A 23,227-nucleotide genomic window follows, 5' to 3' on the forward strand; every position below is an offset into this window, starting at 1 on the left:
CCAACAACGAACGATTCATGTATTTAGTTCTTCAGCAACAGACGATTCATTTATCGTTCATCTTGTACCTTCGTGGAGTCAAGTCGAAGCTTTAGTTTCTGTGCCATTGTAACATTGACATGCTTGAACATTTCAACAGCGCGATCCTGTGGAAGAACACAAATTAAAGAAAAATATTAATTAAAAAATACAACATTGTTTATTACACAAGTATAAGCTTAATAATTTTATGCTCGACCATGCCGAAATGTAGTAATTATACACCTGGTGGTAGCCCTTTAATGCACCTCATTAGAGTACACCTATTCATTATAGTTCAGTTGTTCAGCCAATAGGAAATCACCATTGTACCATTATAAAACCGCAAGTATGGATTATTCTCGGATATGCAATCGAAAGACAATTAGCGAAGCGTCACAGAGGCTGGAAATCCAATACTGTCGCAGAAGGTTATGTTCTGTTAATATAATAATTAGCGTTAATTGTAAATAATATTTAAATAAATTCAATTAGCCATCTCGTTTTTCAATTCTAAATCAATTTCCAGGTTATATCTATATTAATGTTCATGTTATTCTCTAGATTATATCAAGGTCAATGACATTCGTCCCTCGGAAAAAATCAATACTTTCGCGTCTGCGCACATCTCACGATTTAGAAGGTCAGTTCCGCTCTTCACTTAGATAACCATAACATGAATACTTATGAATAATTTTAAGTTAGAAATATGGTCGAGCATAAAAAGTCTTATGAAACTTGCCTATAATAGTAATTAAGACGCTCGTATGAAAATTATGAAACTCGCTTGCGCTCGTTTCATAAACAAACGTAACTCGCGTCTTAATGATTGCCATTATAGACTCGTTGCATAATGTACTAATATAGACTCCTATTTCATTAGTATCAAACATTTAAAAGTAGCTTTTAGTGCTTAACATTAAAAATTTTATCGTTTTTTAAGGATATGTACCATGCAGAGGGTAGAGTTCCTGGGTAGCTCAGTGGGAGAGCGTTGGTACGTTTAACCAAAGGCCCCGGGTTCGATAACCGACCCCGGAACAATTTTTCCCTCGAAATTATTCAAATTAACTTTACAGGGAGTTATTCCTGAAAGCTTAATTTGCATAATACACGTCACTGTACGTAACAGAAAACCACAATTTAAAGTCACACAGAGTTAGTGTGCACTCAAATGTTGGTTACTTGACGGTTGTCAGCCCACTTTGAGGTGTGTGGATATAGAGGGAAAAATTGGATCGGTGTCGGGTAGAGTTCCCGGGTAGCTCAGTGGGAAAGCGTTGGTACGTTTAAGCAAAGGCCCCGGGTTCGATACCCGGCCCCGGAACAATTTTTCCCTCGAAATTATTCAAATTAACTTTACAGGTAGTTATTCCTGAAAGCTTAATTTGCATGTACTATGCATTAATTTTCATAATTCACCATCATATTTATTAGCATGCATTCACTGTAGTTCTTTGCCAGAATTTTTAGTTTAGGCGTGCTTTGTGTGGAGTGTAGTAGTGTGTGGGGGAGAAACATAGACATTACGCTGAAGTGAAGAGAAGCGAATGGAAGCATTTGAAATGTGGATATGGAGAAGGATGGAGCTTGGGAAATGGACAGACAGAGTAAGAAACGAAGCTATGTTGGAAAGAATGGATGAAAAAAGAATGATACTGAAACTGATCAAGAAGAGGAAAAGGAATTGTCTGGATCACTGGTTGAGAAGAAACTGCCTATAGAAAGATGCACTGGAGGAATGGTCAACGGGAGTGGAGTTCGTGGCAGAAGAAGATATCAGATGACAGACTTTTTGCTGGTTGAGTGGAAGAGAAGGCCTTATGGCCTTAACCCTGCCAGCTAAAATAAATCATTATTATTATTAGAGGAAGGCAAAAAATAGGAAAGACTGGAGAATGCTGGGTTTGCAGTGAAAGACCTACCGTTGGGCAGAACACTATGAATGAATGAATGAATGAATGGAATTATTCTGCGATGAGTAAACTTCTCTGTAAAACATAATGCTGGCTTTTGTAGGATCGTGATCTGTGATGTAAATGTCTCTCGTTGAGACATCGATAACATGTAACTTACGAATGCGTAGTTTTCATTTGTGAGCACGAGCATCTCTAGTTAAGAATGTGTGGGCAAAGAAAAGGATGTTATAACTCGTGGAAATACCACAGTCTAGTATATACAGTCGCTAGCGCAATACGTAGTAAATATGCAAACATTAGGTAGTTGCTCACCACTAGGATCGCTAATATCGCCTCATTACAGGCAATGCAAAATAGAACCGTCACAGTCTATTGTTTCTAGCACCCTCAAAACTCAAGTTTCGTAACTGTATATAGTAGACTGTGGAAATACCCTTGTGGGATCTTACAAAAGGAGCATACCAACAGGTGAAGAACAATTGTTTTAAGACTATATTAAACTCTAGAAGAAGTGGACCGCAAATTAATAATTCATAAAATTGAAAGCTAGTTTTTTTTTCGCGAAGAATCAAAACTGGAAGAGGCAGAAGTACCTAGAGGCGGGGCTGAGTCGAGTGAAAACGTAAAATAGCTTGCATGTGACCATTTCAATTTAATTAATTCTGGCTGTAAGCCAACGTTCTTTCGGCCATAAGAAAAGAGGTTTTAGAAACTGAAGTGTTTATGACACATTTCCTAAAATGAATTATTTATATTGTAAACGTACTCTGTAAAACGTTAACAAATCTCTCGATTATCTGTGCAATTTCAAACCACCATATTCATTTACGGTACACTACCGTATCGTATCCTGAAGATGGCAGCAAATTCATCCATAATTTCTTTTATGCTCGACCATGCCGAAATGTAGCAATTATACACCTGGTAGCAGTCCTTTAATGCATACCATTAAAGTACACCTATTCATTAAAGTTCAGGTTTTCGATTATTCTCGGATATGCAATCGAAAGACGAGGGAAACGTCACGGAGGCTGGAGATCCAATACTGTCGCAGAAGGTTATGTTCTATTACTATAATAATTAGCGTTAATTGTAAATAATATTAAAATAAATTCAATTTGTTATCTCGTTTTTCAATTCTAAATCAATTTCCAGGTTATACATTCTCTGCATTACATCAAAGTCAATGGCATTATTTTTCTTCGGAAAAAAAAAATCAATACTTTCGCGTCTGCGCACATCTCACAATTCACGAGCTATGAACAAGGTCACTTCCGATCTTCTGTCAGATACAAATAAAGTGAATATTTCTGAATAATTTCAAGTTAGAAATATAAGAGTCGTAAGAAACTTGCCTATAATGGTAATTAAGACGCTCTTATGAAAATTATGAAACTCGCTTGCACTCGTTTCATAAACAAACATACTTGCGTCTTAATTACTATCATTATAGGCTCGTTGCATAATGTACTATTGTGTTTCAGTGATATAATTTCCGAAATAAGTGTATTTTGTTTTAGATATCTGCAACTACATAACAAATGTTCAATGCTTGCAACGTTAATCTAGTAAGTTTTTAAAACCTCCTGAATTTATAAGTAAGTCTGTCGTGATATTTAATCCATTATAAGCTTTCTTTCTTGTAGAAATCGCCAAATCATTACCCCTTTTTTTTTTGCTTGAACATACTACAGCAAGCACTAGTCAAAAACATCTTTTGATATGTACTGAGCATGACTGTTATGTAAGTCACATCTATATATGGACGAACGCAGGAGCGGAACAGTCAGTTTCTTAAACGTTTGTAACTTCCGGTTTAAGTAAAAGTAATTAGTTACTGAGGCACGTTATGTAATAAAACAGAGGTTATGTAACTTCAGTCTGGGTGTAGCTTTCGACATACAGCGCGTTATATTTGAACAATATTACAGAGCTTGTTTTGATTTTGAGTAATCAAGTGTGTCACAATGCCATTTGAAGAAAGTAAATTCTAGCCTCACCTGTAGGCTAGGAAGAGCTGGCTTCAAGGAGCTCAAGATGTTCTCCACCATGCGGTCTTGTTGTTCTGCAGATAGACTGTTCCAATACATGGCAGGTTGGCTGTAGTTATCATCGTCACTGTCATCGTATCTGCGAGAAAAATATTGAGCGATTACACTTAAAACAACGGACAGCTTTCTTGACTTTACAGCAGGCAATGGTCTTGTGAAGTATTAATTTTGCTGTTTGCCTCTTCCGGTCATCATTCTTTAATATGAAGAGAAAGCTAATTCCCTTTACAGATGCTCTCAAATAGAAAAATGAAGTGTACAAGATTAACAGAGTACAAACATGTTTTAATCGCCTCTGTCTGGAAGTGTTAGCAAGCAGTCAATTTTATCCAAGCAATAGAGTATCGAAGGCAAGAAAATAGTTCCACACAAATGACTAATATAAGGAATTGGTAAAGTTTTAAAATTAATTGATTTCACATTAATTAGACTAGGTCTATACTTTTGACTAAGTTAGAATATATCCAAAGAGATACGACACAAAGATGGCTTATTAAATGAAGAGTTCGCGGGATAAACGATGAATGTCACATTTCTGTTAAGGATTAGATAATGATCTAATTGAGTCTATAACTGCAACATGTATTGCTGTTTCTATAGAAAATAAAGGAAAGGATTTCTGTATTCGTGGTGATAATTCTCCTTTTTACCATTTTTCATAAGAACAATATTAAATTTCGCAGTGATCCATTGAATTAGATAATGACATCAACCTTAAGAAAACTGTGACATTAATCGTTTTTCCCGCGAACTCAAATCAATCAATCTTCTTAATGTATCCAGCTGTTTGCTGACAACATAAAGTCCACTATAGTCTATTCAGTTGTTGTTTTTCACGAAAAATGAGGAGTATTTTGATCAGTGTTCATTATAGATGCCTGTTGCTAGTAGCCAGAGTTGGAGTGTAGTCAATATATGCTGCAGGGCTGTGTCTTCTGCAACTGGTACTGATGATTTTAATTTTCTTCTTTCGTGGTTTATGGATGGACAGTATAGAAGAATGTGTTCCAGATCTTCATCATGATTATTACACCACAGACAAGTAGGATTACCAGAAATGTGAAATCGGTGTAGGTACAATTGTGTGACAATGTGACCTGTTCTGGCTCTTGTTAAAAATGTTGGAACATGTCTGGGCAAGTTTTTGTACATTTCCAGGTCATTTGGTTTCTTTTGTACAGACTGTAAAATTTTTCCTTTGTCAGAAGAGAGCCAATTGTTGATCCATAGGTTTGTAAAATGAGATTTACTGAAGTAAAAGCACTGGATAGAGATATCACTTGAAGAGGTCTTGGTTGCAAATATGTTGCCTGTTTTGCAATATTATCGACTTTCTCGTTTCCAGGTATGCCACAATGACTAGGTATCCATTGAAATGTTATTTTCTTTTGGAGTTCTTTTAGTTTACTTAGTTGTTTCTGAATTGGAATAATTCTATGTGCATATAGGTTTGGTACATATTTAATTATATTAAATATGGCCCCCTTGGAGTTGGTAAATATGCAAATAGATTTTTCAGAAATTTGAGTAACACACTGAAGAGCAGCATCAATAGCTAGCAATTCAGTGTCAAGACTAGAGGAAGATGAAATGGTATGAAATAACTTTCTTGATGTTTTGGGATATAATACCCTGCTCCTGATGTTAAATTATTAGGATTTAGAGATCTATCTGTATAAATGTGAAGGTGATCCTTATATGTGCTGCAGAGTAGTTCCATGGCATCTAACTTAAGAATGTATGGAGGATCATTTTCGGAATGATTTCCTGGAATTTGTATGCTATGTTCTGGAATCACCCATTTCCATGTAGGAATTTCGTTCACAACTGGAGTTTTAGCAATGAGTGTGTCTGTGATATAGATTGGTATTTCTTCTTTTTTATTTTATAGAAATTATACAGGAGATGGCTTATAAAAGGAGAAATGAGAAATGGAAAGTAGGAGATAAGCAGCAAGAGATAGAAAGAAGTAGGAGAATGTAGAGGAGTAAGAGAGGTAGAAGAGAAGAAGGCAGATGAGAAACAAGTGTGGAAAAGAGAAAGTATATCTATCGCTACCATTTTGAGCGTGTTAATAACTAAATATATAAATAATGAGAAGATAAGTGCAAGTATCTTACATTACATGTAATCCGTTAATATAGAATGATGTAATAAATGAATGAATAAATAAATAAATAAATAAATAAATAAATAAATAAATAAATAAATAAATAAATAAATAAATAAATAAATAAATAAATAAATAAATAAATAAATAAATAAATAAATAAATGTCAAACAACTGTTCAATTTCACCAATTCAAATTGTGACCAATGAATCACTTCTTGTAACCAATTCAAATTATTGCCAATAAATCACCTGTGACAGATATACATCTGTCACGAATGTGAATCTCTTTTGAATCAAGTGTGGCCATTTGTAACGATGGCGAAAAAAATTGTGACGAATTCCTCTGAATCTGTTTTAATCTAAAATAGAAACAAAAACTAACCTCCTGGCTTCTCCTGAGACATTAAAGGTGCTAAGTACACCCCATGGATCTGGTGTGGGCCCATTAAAACTGTTGGGGTAGTAGTTCGGTGCATCTCCCTGGTTGTAGTATGCCATGGGCCCGTCGCGCTCGTAGTTAGTTACGCCGTGGGCGAATGGACAATTTACAGGGAGTTGCAAATAGTTTGATCCCACACGATAGCGCTGACTATCCGCGTACACAAACAAGCGACCCTGCAAAGACGCAATAAATAGCCTGCAGTGTTACGGACACACTATGATTTTTAACACTTTCACAATTTTCATCCAAAATTTATTAAATTTAACATAAATAAATAGGTCTCAGTCCACACCTGTGGAGTAACGGTCAGCGCGTCTGGCCGCAAAACCAGGTGGCCCGGGTTCGAATCCCGGTCGGGACAAGTTACCTGATTGAGGTTTTTTCCGGGGTTTTCCCTCAACCCAATACGAGCAAATGCTGGGTAACTTTCGGTGCTGGACCCCGGACTCATTTCACCGGCATTATCACCTTCATATCATTCAGACGCTAAATAACCTAGATGTTGATACAGCGTCGTAAAATAACCCAAAAAAAATAAATAAACAGGTCTACTATAATACAATCTGTACTTCATTTGACTCTAAATAGAGTGTCACAATAAATTTTCAAAATTTATGAATTTTCTATTACAGCATATTTCATTCTAATTGCAATATGAATATGCCTCGAAGGATCTTAGTATCAATATTTCATACAAATTTCAATTACATTTTATTTATCAACATTTAATTCACCTCTGTGACAAGCTTCAGACCAATCTGATAAAAACTATTGTGTAAGGAACTTTTCTTATTCAAGAAACTGGTTGAAATTTTAAAGTCGAGAAGGCAGCATTAAAAAAATTGCTCTCAACGCAGGCAACGTATGTTCGACCATATTCAATTACGTGGTCAGATCCTTTAAAACAGTCTCAAATATAATTGCCATCATGAAAACAAATAAAGTGAATTTTCTTAATTTTTCAGCATTATTTCACCATAGTCTTCCCTTAATACCTGCGTTACTACAATAGGCATTCTGAAAATAAGGGCCGAGAGAAAGTTCCAATATTGAAAACGTACGTACATTTGGAATATGCAATTGGGAAGCTATGTGTCGCTACGTGAGTTCGTGCGACTACTTTTCATTGTTGAATATTTTTCGAATATGAACGGTATCCACAATTTCCTCCTGACAACATCATGCTATGCTTGTCTTTAACATGTCAATATATAAGCAATAATGACATACAACATTATGTTTTACCGTCTGTTTTCTGTTTAATTTCTAATAGTCAAAGCCACTTGATTGAAGTGGTTCAAGTCATAAATTATACTTAATATATTTTAGACTCTTAGAGTGTTTGGATAGTGAAGATAAATTTGGATTATCGAAGTGTCTTGAGATTTACTGTCTTCGATTGTGAAGGGCAATTAGGGATGTCAACATGTCTTGATATTTACTATCTCCGATCGTGATGGGCAGTTTGGGGTGAATAATATACCGTACCTTTAGATTTACTGTCTCTGATTGTGAAGGGTAACTTTGGGATTGTCGACATGCCTTGAGATTTACTGTCTCCGATCGTAATGGGCACTTTTGAGTAAACGATATACAGTACGTTGAGATTTACTGTCTTCAATTGTGAAGGGCAATTTGAGGTTGTCAACATGTCTACAGAATTACGGTCTCCTATTGTGAAAAATGACTTGGAATTTTAAATGTGCTTCTGAGATTTGCTGTCACCGATGTTGCTTCAAATACGAATGTAATATCTTCAAATTTTAACATTTTTACTTGTATTTTTTTTAACCTTTCAGTGTGAGATTACTTTTTTGAAAATGTTCGTTCCACATAATTCTTTGAAACGAAACATTTCTCTGTTTTAGGTTTATAGTTACTTACTTAACACTTGGCCAACAACTACATTCAATCATTCTTTATTTATTAAGGGGGTGACGGGTGAAATTTTGGTCATTTTTAGTAAAAAAGTCGCATTTTCGTTTTCCTGTAAAAATGAATCTGCAATCTCTTATTTATAATTTACCAAGTTTAAATGCTCTGCGGCGCTCGAAAGCGCAAAAATTAGGTAATAGGCCTATATAAATGGTTGGACGCTTGAACTTCAATTCCATGCAAATTTTACAAGCTTTTTTCTCACATTTTTTTCAGTGCATTTCGTCAGGTTCGAAGTCTAAAGGCTTTTACAATTTTGATTCTAGGATCGTGAAATTTTTCCTGCATGTTCTATACACTGTGATCAACGAAATAGCCCACGGGGTTTATTATTAAATGAATATATTTTTAGATAGAAAACTTATAGTTGCAATGGAAAATTTCAATATTCAGGTATGCAGTAGTTATAAAAACTATTCCCCCTTTTATAGTAAAAATTATCTAAATTTGCCGCTGGTCTTGCAAAACAATTGTCAAAAATTTTACTCAAAAATTGAGCGACACATTGCATTTTGAAATATGCAGATTTTTATGATATTAACTTAGAAACGTATTGACTCACAAAGAAGAAACTTCACCACATCATTATCTATCACAAAACGATTATGTGTACTAAAAAATAAAGAACGTAGCTTGAAAAATGTAGAAAATAGAAATTTCACCCATCATCCCCCTTAGTAGTAGTAGTTTTATTTTTCCCGACAATTAAGGCCATAAGGTTTTCTCTTCCACTCATCCAGGGGAGGAGATGAATGAAATTTTTAGTAATTTTGAATCAAAAATCGCCTTTTCGTTTTTTTGTGTGTGAAAAATGAATTATTAACGTTATAAATATGTTCAGCAACTTTCAGTGCTCTGCAGTGCTGGAAGCATAGAAATTACGTCATACTTAAAAATGTGTACTCTTCAATTTTAAATACCAGCAAATTTTACAAGCTGCTTTCTCACAATTTTTTCAGCACATTTGGTCATGTTCAAAAAGAAAAGGTTTCAGAATTTTGTTGGTAGAGACATAAAATGTTTACTGCTTGTTCTATATACAGTATGCAAATATGTATTCTTTCAAATTTAATAGCTCAGAAACCATTCATCTGATCGTAAAAGAAAACTTTCAAGTAAAAATACTCATAGGAAGGGCATGAAATGTACAAAATGAGAAATTTCAAAATCACTCCCTTAAATTATGTAACAATTTTAATAACTGTTAATCTATCAGGGTGCTATGCATAGACATTTCGCTAGCCCGCTCTACGAGCGTGATAACTAGCCCCGGCCATCGACTGATTACTTGTACAGGATTCATATCATATCATATCATATATCATATCATATATCATATCATATCATATCATATCATATCATATCATGTCATGTCATGTCATGTCATGTCATGTCATGTCATGTCATGTCATGTCATGTCATATCATATCATGTCATGTCATATCATATCATATCATATCATATCATATCATATCATATCATATCATATCATATCATATCATATCATATCATATCATATCATATCATATCATATCATATCATATCGCTAACACTGGTTTATGAATACGAAAAACGTTAGTTCGCTGATCATCCACCGGAAGCCCACACTAAGAATGTCTATGAATATGGCCCTTAGTTATTAAGAGAGAGCGCAAGTTTTGCTACCAATAACTCGACACTCTTGGAACTATGTATGATTTTTCTAAATTTCAAAATAAATCAAATTCTAAAAATGTGTATTACAGACACATGATGTAAAATTTATCATACCTGCAGTACTTTATCTGGACTGGGTTCGATTCCTGGAACCATGTGAGATGGAGCGAACGCTATCTGTTCTACATCTGCAAAATAATTGCTTGGATTTCTGTCCAGTACGAGCTTGCCCACTTCTATCAGAGGGTATTCATCTTCAGGCCAGATCTGTGAACATAAATACACACATATGTGTAAAATTGTCAAAATTCAAATCATATATTTCTATTGAAATAAAAATACTAATCAAACATATATTATATTACATTAACTAAGTATTTAAATTTCTCCCCTTCGCTCGTAATATTAATGATATTCGGAGTAATTTATTGGAGAAATAAATCTATACTAATAATAAATCTGTAGCCGAAATTTTTCTGGTAATTTTTGATTTTCCAAAAATAATTGGTCCTAACATATATAATTAACCACCCTGAAACCGAAAATCGCTTTTTTGAAATTTTTGTTTGTATGTCTGTCTGTCTGTATGTTTGTTGCCTTTTCACGCGATAATGGATGACCGGAGTTCGATGAAAATTGGAATATAAATTAAGTTCGTTGTAACTTAGATTTTAGGCTATACGGTATTCAAAATACATTATTTAAAAGGGGGGTTATAAGGAGGCCTGAATTAAATAAATCGAAATATCTCGCTTATTATTGATTTTTGTGAAAAATGTTACATAACAAAAGTTTCTTTAAAACTAATTTGCGATAAGTTTTATTCCTTTAAAAAGTTTGATAGGACTGATATTTAATGAGATAAATGAGTTTTAAAATTAAAATAACTGCCATCTAAGGCGGTATATTGAAATAAAAAACAAATGACTTCGTCTATAAGGGGCCTTGGACACAACAATCGAAAGCTATGAAAGATAGCCTACAGAGAATGTTTGTGTGTTTGTATGACGTAATATCGGAAGCTGATGGACATAATGCTATAATGTTATTACAGTAACTTCTGATATAATACAGTATAATATAATATAATATAATATAATATAATATAATATAATATAATATAATATAATATAATATAATATAATATAATATAATATAATATAATATAACATAACATAACATAACATAACATAACATAACATAACATAACATAACATAACATAATATAATATAATATAATATAATATAATATAATATAATATAATATAATATAATATAATATAATATAATATAATATAATATAATATATGTAATGTAATATTATATAATATAATTTAAGTTATTTGAAGGATTCAGAACCATAGTGGGCCAAGCGCCATTTACTGAATACGTAGAAAACAAGGGTTAAAATTAAGTTATTACCATAATCCAATGGATACCTATAACAAGTAAAATAAAGTATAGACATTAAATCTAAATGATGTCAATGTTCATTAAATTGTGGTTGCATGTAATAAAAATTAGAAACATGTTAAAGGAATTGTCATTGCACCAAATGAGTGTCTCTGGACCAAAATGATCGCATTTTAATTATTTGGATGCAATTTAAATTAAGTAACATATTAAACGATTTATCCTTCTATCAAACACGAATGTTCCCTGGATCAAATGTCCTATTTTAATTATGTAATTACTTTATATTTATTTCTAACGGGTGCAGCGGAGCGCACGGGTACAGCTAGTTATAAATATGCAGTCTCTTCTATTTTGAGAATAAGTTCATCAATAGTTTTCTACCTGAGGGCAGGTTTTGTCATTATAAACCCAGCATTCGGGTGAACTAGGTGGCCAGGCAAGGGTTCCCGTTTTCCGATCAATCTATTGTGAAAGTTTGCATTCAAGAAGCCACGCACTGCTTCATAGTAATGGGGTGGAGCCTCATGTTGCTGTAAAACCGATCTTGGGGGAGTTGGTCAACAACAAAAGTTCTGCACACGTGCAGATACACATTCCGTTTGATTGTCGCCTCGATGAAGAAGAATGGTCCAAAGAGGGAGTATTCTACTGAATGGCGCCAGGCTTGTTTCCACGATAAACGTTAGCGCGCATGCGCATACTACTCTTTTTAAACCATTGGTGGGTAAACTGCATCTTGTCAGATGTAAATGAAAACAATATCTTCATCTGATTTTAAATAGTGAGCATTTATTTTTCGATCCCTCTAAGCGGTACACGATGTATATTTTTGATCAAGGGTGAGTGAATGTAATACAAAAAATACAACACCGACTGGTACATTGAATGCCATTGTGTCCCATGAGACATGAATGTGGATGAACACTTAATGAGACACAGCCGCGTGCGACAGACTGTTAATGCCAGCTCAGAAATCACATTCGCATTTCTCTTCGATGCAGTAGAAGGTTAATAAAAGTTCTCGCTCTAAAAGGAATAATTGCATCATGAAACTGTGGAGTACGATTATGATTTACCTTGGTATCGTCAAAAGGATTCCAGCGAAAGTTGTTTGCTTCTTCGTGACTCATAACCTGAATGTACATCGTCCAAGATGGGTAGTCGCCATTTGCTATTGCGTTGTACAGATCTCGTGTGTAGTAGTCTGGGTCCGTGATTGTGATCTTTGCACCTTCCTCTGACATCAAGTTCTTAAGGCCTTGATCAGTCTGTAACAGATCACAATTGTATTATGCCTTCGAAACTATATAAGTACAAAGTTAACTGGTCATGTCAACAAAAATACTGCACCGCCTGCTATATTACAGTGGCGGATTTACAAATCGTGATTTTTTTTTTGTTACTGAGACCCAATTTCTGTGAGTACATCTTTTCAACAATTCTATTACTGATAAATTAACAAATAAATAAAGGTGAAAGAGTGATGGAACGGAGAAAAATTCTCTCCGGCGCCGGGATTTGAACCCGGGTTTTCAGCTCTACGTGCTGATGCTTTATCCACTAAGCCACGCCGGATACAACCCCGACGCCGTTTAGAATCGTCTCAGATTAAGCTCCATCTCTTGGGTTCCCTCTAGTGGCCGCCCTCTGCACTACGTCATAGATGTCTATGAACGCGGGACCGAAGTCCATACATGTGTTGAGGTGCACTCGAATGAGTGACTGGTTGGCCGGGATCCGACGGTATAGGCGCCGTCTTAAATCACAAAGTGATTTATTACGCATATCATATATATTTTGATGTACCGAAGTACATATGATATTTCCATGCAGATATTCTGCGTCATCATATGATGAAAGAGTGATGGAACGGAGAAAAATTCTCTCCGGCGCCGGGATTTGAACCCGGGTTTTCAGCTCTACGTGCTGATGCTTTATCCACTAAGCCACGCCGGATACAATCCCGACGCCGTTTAGAATCGTCTCAGATTAAGCTCCATCTCTTGGGTTCCCTCTAGTGGCCGCCCTCTGCACTACGTCACAGATGTCTATGAACGCGGGACCGAAGTCCATACATGTGTTGAGGTGCACTCGAATGAGTGACTGGTTGGCCGGGATCCGACGGTATAGGCGCCGTCTTAAATCACAAAGTGATTTATTACGCATATCATATATATTTTGATGTACCGAAGTACATATGATATTTCCATGCAGATATTCTGCGTCATCATATGATGAAAGAGTGATGGAACGGAGAAAAATTCTCTCCGGCGCCGGGATTTGAACCCGGGTTTTCAGCTCTACGTGCTGATGCTTTATCCACTAAGCCACGCCGGATACAACCCCGACGCCGTTTAGAATCGTCTCAGATTAAGCTCCATCTCTTGGGTTCCCTCTAGTGGCCGCCCTCTGCACTACGTCATAGATGTCTATGAACGCGAGACCGAAGTCCATACATGTGTTGAGGTGCACTCGAATGAGTGACTGGTTGGCCGGGATCCGACGGTATAGGCGCCGTCTTAAATCACAAAGTGATTTATTACGCATATCATATATATTTTGATGTACCGAAGTACATATGATATTTCCATGCAGATATTCTGCGTCATCATATGATGAAAAAGTGATGGAACGGAGAAAAATTCTCTCCGGCGCCGGGATTTGAACCCGGGTTTTCAGCTCTACGTGCTGATGCTTTATCCACTAAGCCACGCCGGATACAACCCCGACGCCGTTTAGAATCGTCTCAGATTAAGCTCCATCTCTTGAGTTCCCTCTAGTGGCCGCCCTCTGCACTACGTCATAGATGTCTATGAACGCGGGACCGAAGTCCATACATGTGTTGAGGTGCACTCGAATGAGTGACTGGTTGGCCGGGATCCGACGGTATAGGCGCCGTCTTAAATCACAAAGTGATTTATTACGCATATCATATGATATTTCCATGCAGATATTCTGCGTCATCATATGATGAAAGAGTGATGGAACGGAGAAAAATTCTCTCCGGCGCCGGGATTTGAACCCGGGTTTTCAGCTCTACGTGCTGATGCTTTATCCACTAAGCCACGCCGGATACACGTAGTGCAGAGGGCGGCCACTAGAGGGAACCCAAGAGATGGAGCTTAATCTGAGACGATTCTAAACGGCGTCGGGGTTGTATCCGGCGTGGCTTAGTGGATAAAGCATCAGCACGTAGAGCTGAAAACCCGGGTTCAAATCCCGGCGCCGGAGAGAATTTTTCTCCGTTCCATCACTCTTTCATCATATGATGACGCAGAATATCTGCATGGAAATATCATATGTACTTCGGTACACCAAAATATATATGATATGCGTAATAAATCACTTTGTGATTTAAGACGGCGCCTATACCGTCGGATCCCGGCCAACCAGTCACTCATTCGAGTGCACCTCAACACATGTATGGACTTCGGTCCCGCGTTCATAGACATCTATGACGTAGTGCAGAGGGCGGCCACTAGAGGGAACTCAAGAGATGGAGCTTAATCTGAGACGATTCTAAACGTCGTCGGGGTTGTATCCGGCGTGGCTTAGTGGATAAAGCATCAGCACGTAGAGCTGAAAACCCGGGTTCAAATCCCGGCGCCGGAGTGAATTTTTCTCCGTTCCATCACTCTTTCATCATATGATGACGCAGAATATCTGCATGGAAATATCATATGTACTTCGGTACACCAAAATATATATGATATGCGTAATAAATCACTTTGTGATTTAAGACGGCGCCTATACCGTCGGATCCCGGCCAACCAGTCACTCATTCGAGTGCACCTCAACACATGTATGGACTTCGGTCCCGCGTTCATAGACATCTATGACGTAGTGCAGAGGGCGGCCACTAGAGGGAACCCAAGAGATGGAGCTTAATCTGAGACGATTCTAAACGGTGTCGGGATTGTATCCGGCGTGGCTTAGTGGATAAAGCATAAGGACGTAGAGCTGAAAACCGGGGTTCAAATCCCGGCGCCGGAGAGAATTTTTCTCCGTTCCATCACTCTTTCATCATATGATGACGCAGAATATCTGCATGGAAATATCATATGTACTTCGGTACATCAAAATATATATGATATGCGTAATAAATCACTTTGTGATTTAAGACGGCGCCTATACCGTCGAATCCCGGCCAACCAGTCACTCATTCGAGTGCACCTCAACACATGTATGGACTTCGGTCCCGCGTTCATAGACATCTATGACGTAGTGCAGAGGGTGGCCACTAGAGGGAACCCAAGAGATGGAGCTTAATCTGGGACGATTCTAAATGGCGTCGGGGTTGTATCCGGCGTGGCTTAGTGGATAAAGCATCAGCACGTAGAGCTGAAAACCCGGGTTCAAATCCCGGCGCCGGAGAGAATTTTTCTCCGTTCCATCACTCTTTCATCATATGATGACGCAGAATATCTGCATGGAAATATCATATGTACTTCGGTACATCAAAATATATATGATATGCGTAATAAATCACTTTGTGATTTAAGACGGCGCCTATACCGTCGGATCCCGGCCAACCAGTCACTCATTCGAGTGCACCTCAACACATGTATGGACTTCGGTCCCGCGTTCATAGACATCTATGACGTAGTGCAGAGGGCGGCCACTAGAGGGAACTCAAGAGATGGAGCTTAATCTGAGACGATTCTAAACGGCGTCAGGGTTGTATCCGGCGTGGCTTAGTGGATAAAGCATCAGCACGTAGAGCTGAAAACCCGGGTTCAAATCCCGGCGCCGGAGAGAATTTTTCTCCGTTCCATCACTCTTTCATCATATAATGACGCAGAATATCTGCATGGAAATATCATATGATATGCGTAATAAATCACTTTGTGATTTAAGACGGCGCCTATACCGTCGGATCCCGGCCAACCAGTCACTCATTCGAGTGCACCTCAACACATGTATGGACTTCGGTCCCGCGTTCATAGACATCTATGACGTAGTGCAGAGGGCGGCCACTAGAGGGAACCCAAGAGATGGAGCTTAATCTGAGACGATTCTAAACGGCGTCGGGGTTGTATCCGGCGTGGCTTAGTGGATAAAGCATCAGCACGTAGAGCTGAAAACCCGGAGAGAATTTTTCTCCGTTCCATCACTCTTTCATCATATGATGACGCAGAATATCTGCATGGAAATATCATATGTACTTCGGTACATCAAAATATATAAAATAAATAAAGTGTAATAGCCTATAGAAATTTTCTACAAAAATATATAGGATGATTCGGGACCACTGCATCAAACTCTGAAGATCGATAGATCTCGCAATGAGGATAATTTTTATTGAAACAACCCATGTCCTCCGATAACTCGTGTAGGAGCTACGCGACGTCGAAAAAAAACAGGTTTTTAGTGATATTTACAGTTAATTATGAAATGAATTATTCAATTATTTCTTGAAGTACCCTTGCGGACAGGTTACAAATGTCCTGTCATTTTGCTTCCCTGTTTGAATGGAGCGCTCTTCGGAATATGCTTTCGCTGCTCATGGAGGCTGTACTCTTCACGATGTGAGGGGACATGTGATTCAACATAACGTCCCAACGCACTTCAACCTGGTTGTACGAGCATATCTCAACAACATCTACGGGGAGCAATGGATAGGGACGGCCGTACCTTTTGCGTGACCAGCGTAATCACCCGACTTCACGTCCTTAATATTTTTTTTTTCTTCTGGGACAAGTGAAGCAATACACCAGAAAGGAACCGACTATGCGAGTATTAGGCCTAGCTGCTTTTGATAAAATTCGAGACAGGTCGATAACCATTGCTACGACGGTGTAATGCATGTAATCAAATTCAGGGTAGACACTTTGAACACCTGTAACTTGTCAGCAAACATACTTGAAAAATAATTCATTTCTTAATTATTGTCAGTAAAATCTGTCTTTTTTTTTTTTCGATGTCGCTTAGCTCCTAACGATGACTCGGAGAACACGGGTTGTTTTACGAAAAATAATCTACATTGCGAAGTCTGTTGATCTCCAGAGTTTGTTGCAAAGGTCCTAAATCAACCTGTATATTCCAAAATTCTTTCCAATGTTATCAGATAAAATATAAACTCGTGTAGAGAGATGCAAGTCCCTTCTTATCCTCATTCTCTTTTTTTCATGCTGATGACTTTTTGTATTACTCCCAATCGTTTACTAACAAATGTTAACGAAGATGAGATATACGAAAAATGACAGGAAGGTTTATGAACATGTAATTTTCTAAGAATCATTGAAGAAATTCCTGAGCATCAGTTCTTAGTAACAGTAGTGAACAAAATTAACAAACATTTTTCGATGTGGATGCACCGAACAGAGGATGTTTTAGACTTAAATACACGTGGAACAGCTGTGAGCAGTGTAAGATTAAGATATAATGCAAACAAGAGAAAGACCATAGTAAAGTTACCGGACAAAAAAGTAAAGTAAACATACAAATTGAAATGAGACAGTGGAAGAAGAGGAAAGTTCAAATACTTGGTTTGTACTATCACTAGTTAACATCAGCTGCTGCCAGGAAGTCAAAAGAAGAATAGCAATGGCAAAGGAAGCTTTAAATACAGAAAGGAACGTCTTGTGCGGACCTCTGGAAAAAGAACTAAGGAAATGCTTTGAATGGACTTTGCAGATAAATGGAAATTGCGATGAAGTGAAGAGAAACGACGAGAATGGTTTGAAATGTGGCTATAGAGAAAAATGGAGGTTGTGAAATGAACAGACGGAATAAGGAATCAAGCTGTGCCAGGAGGAGTGGGTGAATGAGAATAATGCTGAATCTGATCAGGAAGAGAAAGAGAATGAATTGGTTGGGTCACTCGCTGAGAAGAAACTGCCTACTGAAGGCTACATTGGAAGGACTGATGAACAAAACAAATGTTTTGGGCGGAAAAAGGTATCAGATGATATACAATATTAAAACATCGGTAAGTGAATCATATGGGAGGTTAGGAAGAAGACGGAAAAGAGGGGAGATATTGGAGAATGCTGGGTTTGCAGTGAAAGACCTGCCTTTGAACAGGAATTAATACGCTTATCAGTAATCCTACATTCGTACAGATTCCATGAAGTTGAACAATTAGTAGAGGCATAGATGTAATGCGACTATGTCCATCCATCCATCCATCCATCCATCCATCCATCCATCCATCCATCCAATTGCTCATTAGTTAGTTATATTTTTCATGGTGTTTATTTACCAGGAAATGGAACTTGACATAAACGACATTTCCACTCTCATTCACCATTTTGAATGTATGTATGCCGTAACCATTCATGTGTCTGTAGCCGTCCGGAATTCCATTATCAGAGAAAAGTGTCATCACGTAAAAAACTGATTCTGGAACCTTAGTAAAGAAGTCCCAAATCATGTCCTTATCCTGTAACAGAAAATTACTTCACTTTCATAAACACAACAATAAGTAGAAATTAATTCTAGTATTATCTTAATATTTTTATGGGATAATAATTGACTTGGGATAGAGAAATTACACCGAATGTGTTAGTGGATGAGACTGCTACCGAAAAATCTCAATCTTCTTCAGCTAATAACGTATTCATTCAGTGCTGTGGTAGTCTGTGATGAGACTGGTCATCCACACGGTGAATATTTGAGCGGTTATTAATTTTTGTATTTACTTTATGCAGTTTTATTTAAGCAGACATTATTCCAATTATTATTTTGAAAATAAGTTAATTTAATACTTTTGTGCGAGATCGTGCGTATTTGCTTGTTTTCCGCACAGAACTAATACGCGGTAAGTGTGAAATACCACATTCAGTATTCCAAACGTAACACACATAACAATTTCCCTCTTCTTACCGCTTAAGCGCGACATTCATTTTACTGCTTTAGGCTTTTAACATATTTTTTTAGAGACGTTTAACATAGTAATAATTATAAATTGGAAACTTACCACTGCAATTTCACCTAAATTGCAATGTTAATTATTGTTTTTAAATATTTGCAAAAATTAAGTAAAGTCTTCTACTCCACGAAACTTATTGCATTCCTGATACAAGTAACATTAAGGAAGCCGTGAAAAAATCAACAAGATTCCAGATGCCGATGTTATTACTGCAATATGTTATACAGGGACATCATTTTATTTTTACTAACATTTTTAATATTAACTTGATTATACCTCTGGATCAACGCTGTTTGCTATCCCCTTCCACGACTGGAGTTCGATGATACTGACGTAATATACAAACAAATCACTTTACTAGGTACAGGAGGGAAGAAAAGTAGTTCATCCATTTACGTAAACTAGGAAATATTGCGCTTTTGAGTTTAATCATTTTCATTAGGATTTGGTTTAGTCAAAATACAGTACAGTATTAACAATGAGTGTTTTTACTCACGAACTGAGCTGTCCATGTGGACGTATTCATTATGCAGTGTACATTATATTGTCTACAGCACATTAGCGTACAATGTAGAGAATGAAGTTAAATTGAAAAATAATCATAATATGGATATTAAATCATTTCGATACAGGCTTCAGTTCTAATGTGTATATTATCGCACTATAGCATATTGTACTTAATTCCAATTACCAGTTCTTCGTACTAGTAACTCATGTTGAAATAATTCTGTACCTACTCTATAAAAGAGTACCTTACGTAGTGTAAATTCAATCTTCACTTCTGCCCGATCCGAAAAGATAAAATTACTCAGACATACTACCTACTGTCCGTCCAAGTGGTTATGTCGTAGGGTCGTAGAAAGGAGGGAACTCACGTGACAGTTAATTACTCAACGAGGCCCTTTTATTTAAGTTATTTTAAACAGTTGTATAATATTACGTAGACGTCCAATTCCTAACAGAAATTAATGTTCTCAGAAAAGAGCTAAGACAGCCCAGCCACTAGCTGGCGAATAAAAGCTGGTTGGGGAAACCGGGATACGACGTACGCAAATGGACGACAGTACCTGTGCGAAAATGATTCAATATTGCAAGCTCTTTCGTCACTGGAAAATGCGAACATATTTTTGGAACGTACTGTGGCTACTATGACTGTATATGCGGTCTTGGATCTGTGTGGAAGACGGTTGAAGGGGTGGGAGTGAAGTACATTAAAAAACTCAGGTACAATAAAAATTGAAGTAAAAATAAAATGATGTCCCTGTATAAATAATATTGTTAAAATATTAAAATGAAAAATAAATCATTACATAACCTTACCGTTTGTTTTAAGTTCGCATTTATAGACTGGGGGGAAAAAGACAGACGTATATCACGGCCTGCTGGAGTATAGTAAACACAGAAAACATTTTATAGCAACAATGTTGAAGAAAGATATTTTAGTTTTCCGAAGTTGCCGTCATTAAACAGAAACCAACATGGAGATATCATTGCAACTAATTAGAAATTCGTCTTTCAGGTATGTAATAAACGATCTTCGCACAAAATAATGTACGATACACGAGCGGTATGTTTGTTTTTATGTTCTCGGAAATTAAAAAATCTCAACTACGTTTCGCTTTTTCAATCTTTTCCTCGAGCATTAAAACGTCAACATGTCACTCTTGTAACGTATATTACTATTATATGCCATTAGGCAGCTTACGTATAGGAATAAAAATATAATGATAATAATAATAATAATAATAATAATAGCAATAATAATACTAGTAATATTAACAATAACATTCTATTACCCTTATATTTGTAACAGGATTCCTAATAAATGCATGGATCATGGGCGGGGTCAACAATGCGTCTCTGACGAAGAAAACTGGAGAATCAGCGCCCACAATATCCCAGATGCCATCTGCAGTATAAAACTTAACTGCGAAGCCATGAAAGTCTCTGCAAAATATCGTATTATAATGTCAATATTACAGTATTTTGTCTGCTCATAGTTTATAACGTCATAATGCAACATAAGTACAGCTAAGTCAACATACTCGTACGATCGGAACCTTGCTCCACTTGTGCAGGATAGTCGGAAAATGCCGTCCAAGGAGCGTAAAATATAAAAGGGAGAAAATACTTATAAATCAGGAAACGAACTTTTCCCCCAACTCGGAACTTTAGCCACTCAAAAGACAAATGGGACACAACATATTTCTGCATATTCATTTAAACTTAATCAAATTTATGACTAAGAAGCAAACATTCTGATGGGGTGGATAAAAGAGTTAAATTTTTTCTTTCACCATGTTAATAATGTCAAAAGAAGTGCTTGTACAAATTTTGGCCACTCGACCGTATTATAAGGGCCGTAAAAAATAAGTTTGCCAGGGACCGTTGTCAGAAAGAAAATGCATTTTAGTTGGAAAAAAAAATTATTGGAACAAACACAGCAATTTTTCAACATATTCCCCACCGGAATTGAGACATTTGTCATATCATGGGATCGACAGAGAGGTGCAGACGGCTGTCAAAAGCTGGTTCCGATCCCAGATGGCTGACGTCTACGACACAAGGATACAAAAATTGATGCCATAGTAGGACACATGTCTGAATTCCAGTGGGGGATATGTTGACAAATAGCGTAACATTTGCTGTACGCATCTGTTTCAATAAATCTTTCCATGCAGTCATGTTTTTTCTGTAAACGGCCTCAGGGAAAATCACTTTCTGAAAAGCCTTGTAATTGCGGTCGAATGGCTAAAATTTGTGTAAGCACTTCCTTTGACATTATTAACATAGTGGAAGAAAAAATTTAACTTATTCATCTGTCGCTATCAAAATGTTTGCTTCTAAGTTTAGTGTCACTCAAAATATCCCAATCTGGATTCCCCATGCTTCCTGAAATCGCTTCTGTGTTGTCAGAATTGCTTGGAATCACTCTTAAGGACGACGTCCTGTTCACCTGTAGAATCAACCTCACTATTCTCATCCTTCGTCCACTCAAGCACTGTCTCGTCAAAGTTTTCATCATTAACACTAACGTTTTGTGAATGGTACTTTGTAAAATCCATTCCGAGGACAGAGAAAAAGCAGTCCAGTTACACAGACGTGCGGTCTACGAGACCGCTATGTGTATCTCCAGCACTACACGAAATAATTCAATACCAATAAGTTAACTGCGCCACTGTGTTCCTGCCAGAAAGTAGGCCTACACAAGCGTTCACATTCGTAAAGTGGCAGGAACCGGTACATTTGAACACTAAACCTTTTTGGAGCGTTCTGAGAGACCACAAATCTGTGTTTTAGAGTTAAATCCTAAAATTTCTGTTTCACGAAGTTATCTATTGTAGGCATAAATCCGTAGGCAATCTTTACATACAGATAAGCGGACGGACACACTCTCAGACAACAGATGGCATATAGGTAGCCTAATTATTTTCTGCTCTCATGAATATTTCGTGAAAGTCTGAAAGTCGATTTTCTTGTAGCATCGCAATTTTCCCTGTTTATACAGGCTCCGGCAGAATGATCTCTCGGTTTGAATTGGCCGCCTTATTGGTTTCTTGATAGTTGCGCTTGAATTGCATAAATCTTTGAGTATCACAAGTCATGCCATTTCAGTTACTATCATGGCGGGATAGGTCAATATCTTACATTTTGTTGTTGAGCATTTTTAAAAAATGGTGACAGTGATTGCAACGTTGTGGAAATTTCGTATCCATTTGAGAGTAGGTCGACACGTAGGAATTTCTGATAAGAAAACCGTAATGATATGTGTGAGAAATGTCAGAAAAAAGGTTTAACTTTCAA

The 23,227-nt window shown here is 37.0% G+C and overlaps 2 protein-coding genes across 2 annotated transcripts in view; one reads left to right on the forward strand and one right to left on the reverse strand.

Annotated features, from left to right (window-relative positions):
• Window positions 1-23,227, forward strand: part of LOC138704583 (uncharacterized) — a 321,702-nt gene that overhangs the window by 79,478 nt on the left and 218,997 nt on the right. The window lies entirely within an intron of this gene.
• On the reverse strand, window positions 51-21,366 carry LOC138704358 (catalase-like). The gene is made up of 7 exons (XM_069832197.1): window positions 21,220-21,366; window positions 18,755-18,934; window positions 12,627-12,818; window positions 10,249-10,401; window positions 6,484-6,716; window positions 3,938-4,067; window positions 51-146 (listed from the first exon to the last, which is right to left on the reverse strand). The coding sequence occupies exons 1-7, from the start codon at window positions 21,259-21,261 to the stop codon at window positions 51-53; spliced, it is 1,026 nt and encodes a 341-aa protein (XP_069688298.1). The 5' UTR covers window positions 21,262-21,366.

The sequence above is a fragment of the Periplaneta americana genome, chromosome 8, assembly GCF_040183065.1.
Source record: "Periplaneta americana isolate PAMFEO1 chromosome 8, P.americana_PAMFEO1_priV1, whole genome shotgun sequence".
Lineage (NCBI taxonomy): Eukaryota > Metazoa > Arthropoda > Insecta > Blattodea > Blattidae > Periplaneta > Periplaneta americana.

What these genes read in the sequence shown, in the direction of transcription:
- LOC138704358 (XM_069832197.1), bottom strand. Translation starts at nt 21,261, where the DNA reads ATGATCCATGCATTTATTAGGAATCCTGTTACAAATATAAGG. An exon ending in GTCCAGATAAAGTACTGCAG is followed by an intron (nt 6,717 to 10,248) that starts GTATGATAAATT and finishes GCGTCTTTGCAG; the next exon opens with GGTCGCTTGTTTGTGTACGC. An exon ending in GTCTCAGGAGAAGCCAGGAG is followed by an intron (nt 4,068 to 6,483) that starts GTTAGTTTTTGT and finishes TTTTTCTCGCAG; the next exon opens with ATACGATGACAGTGACGATG.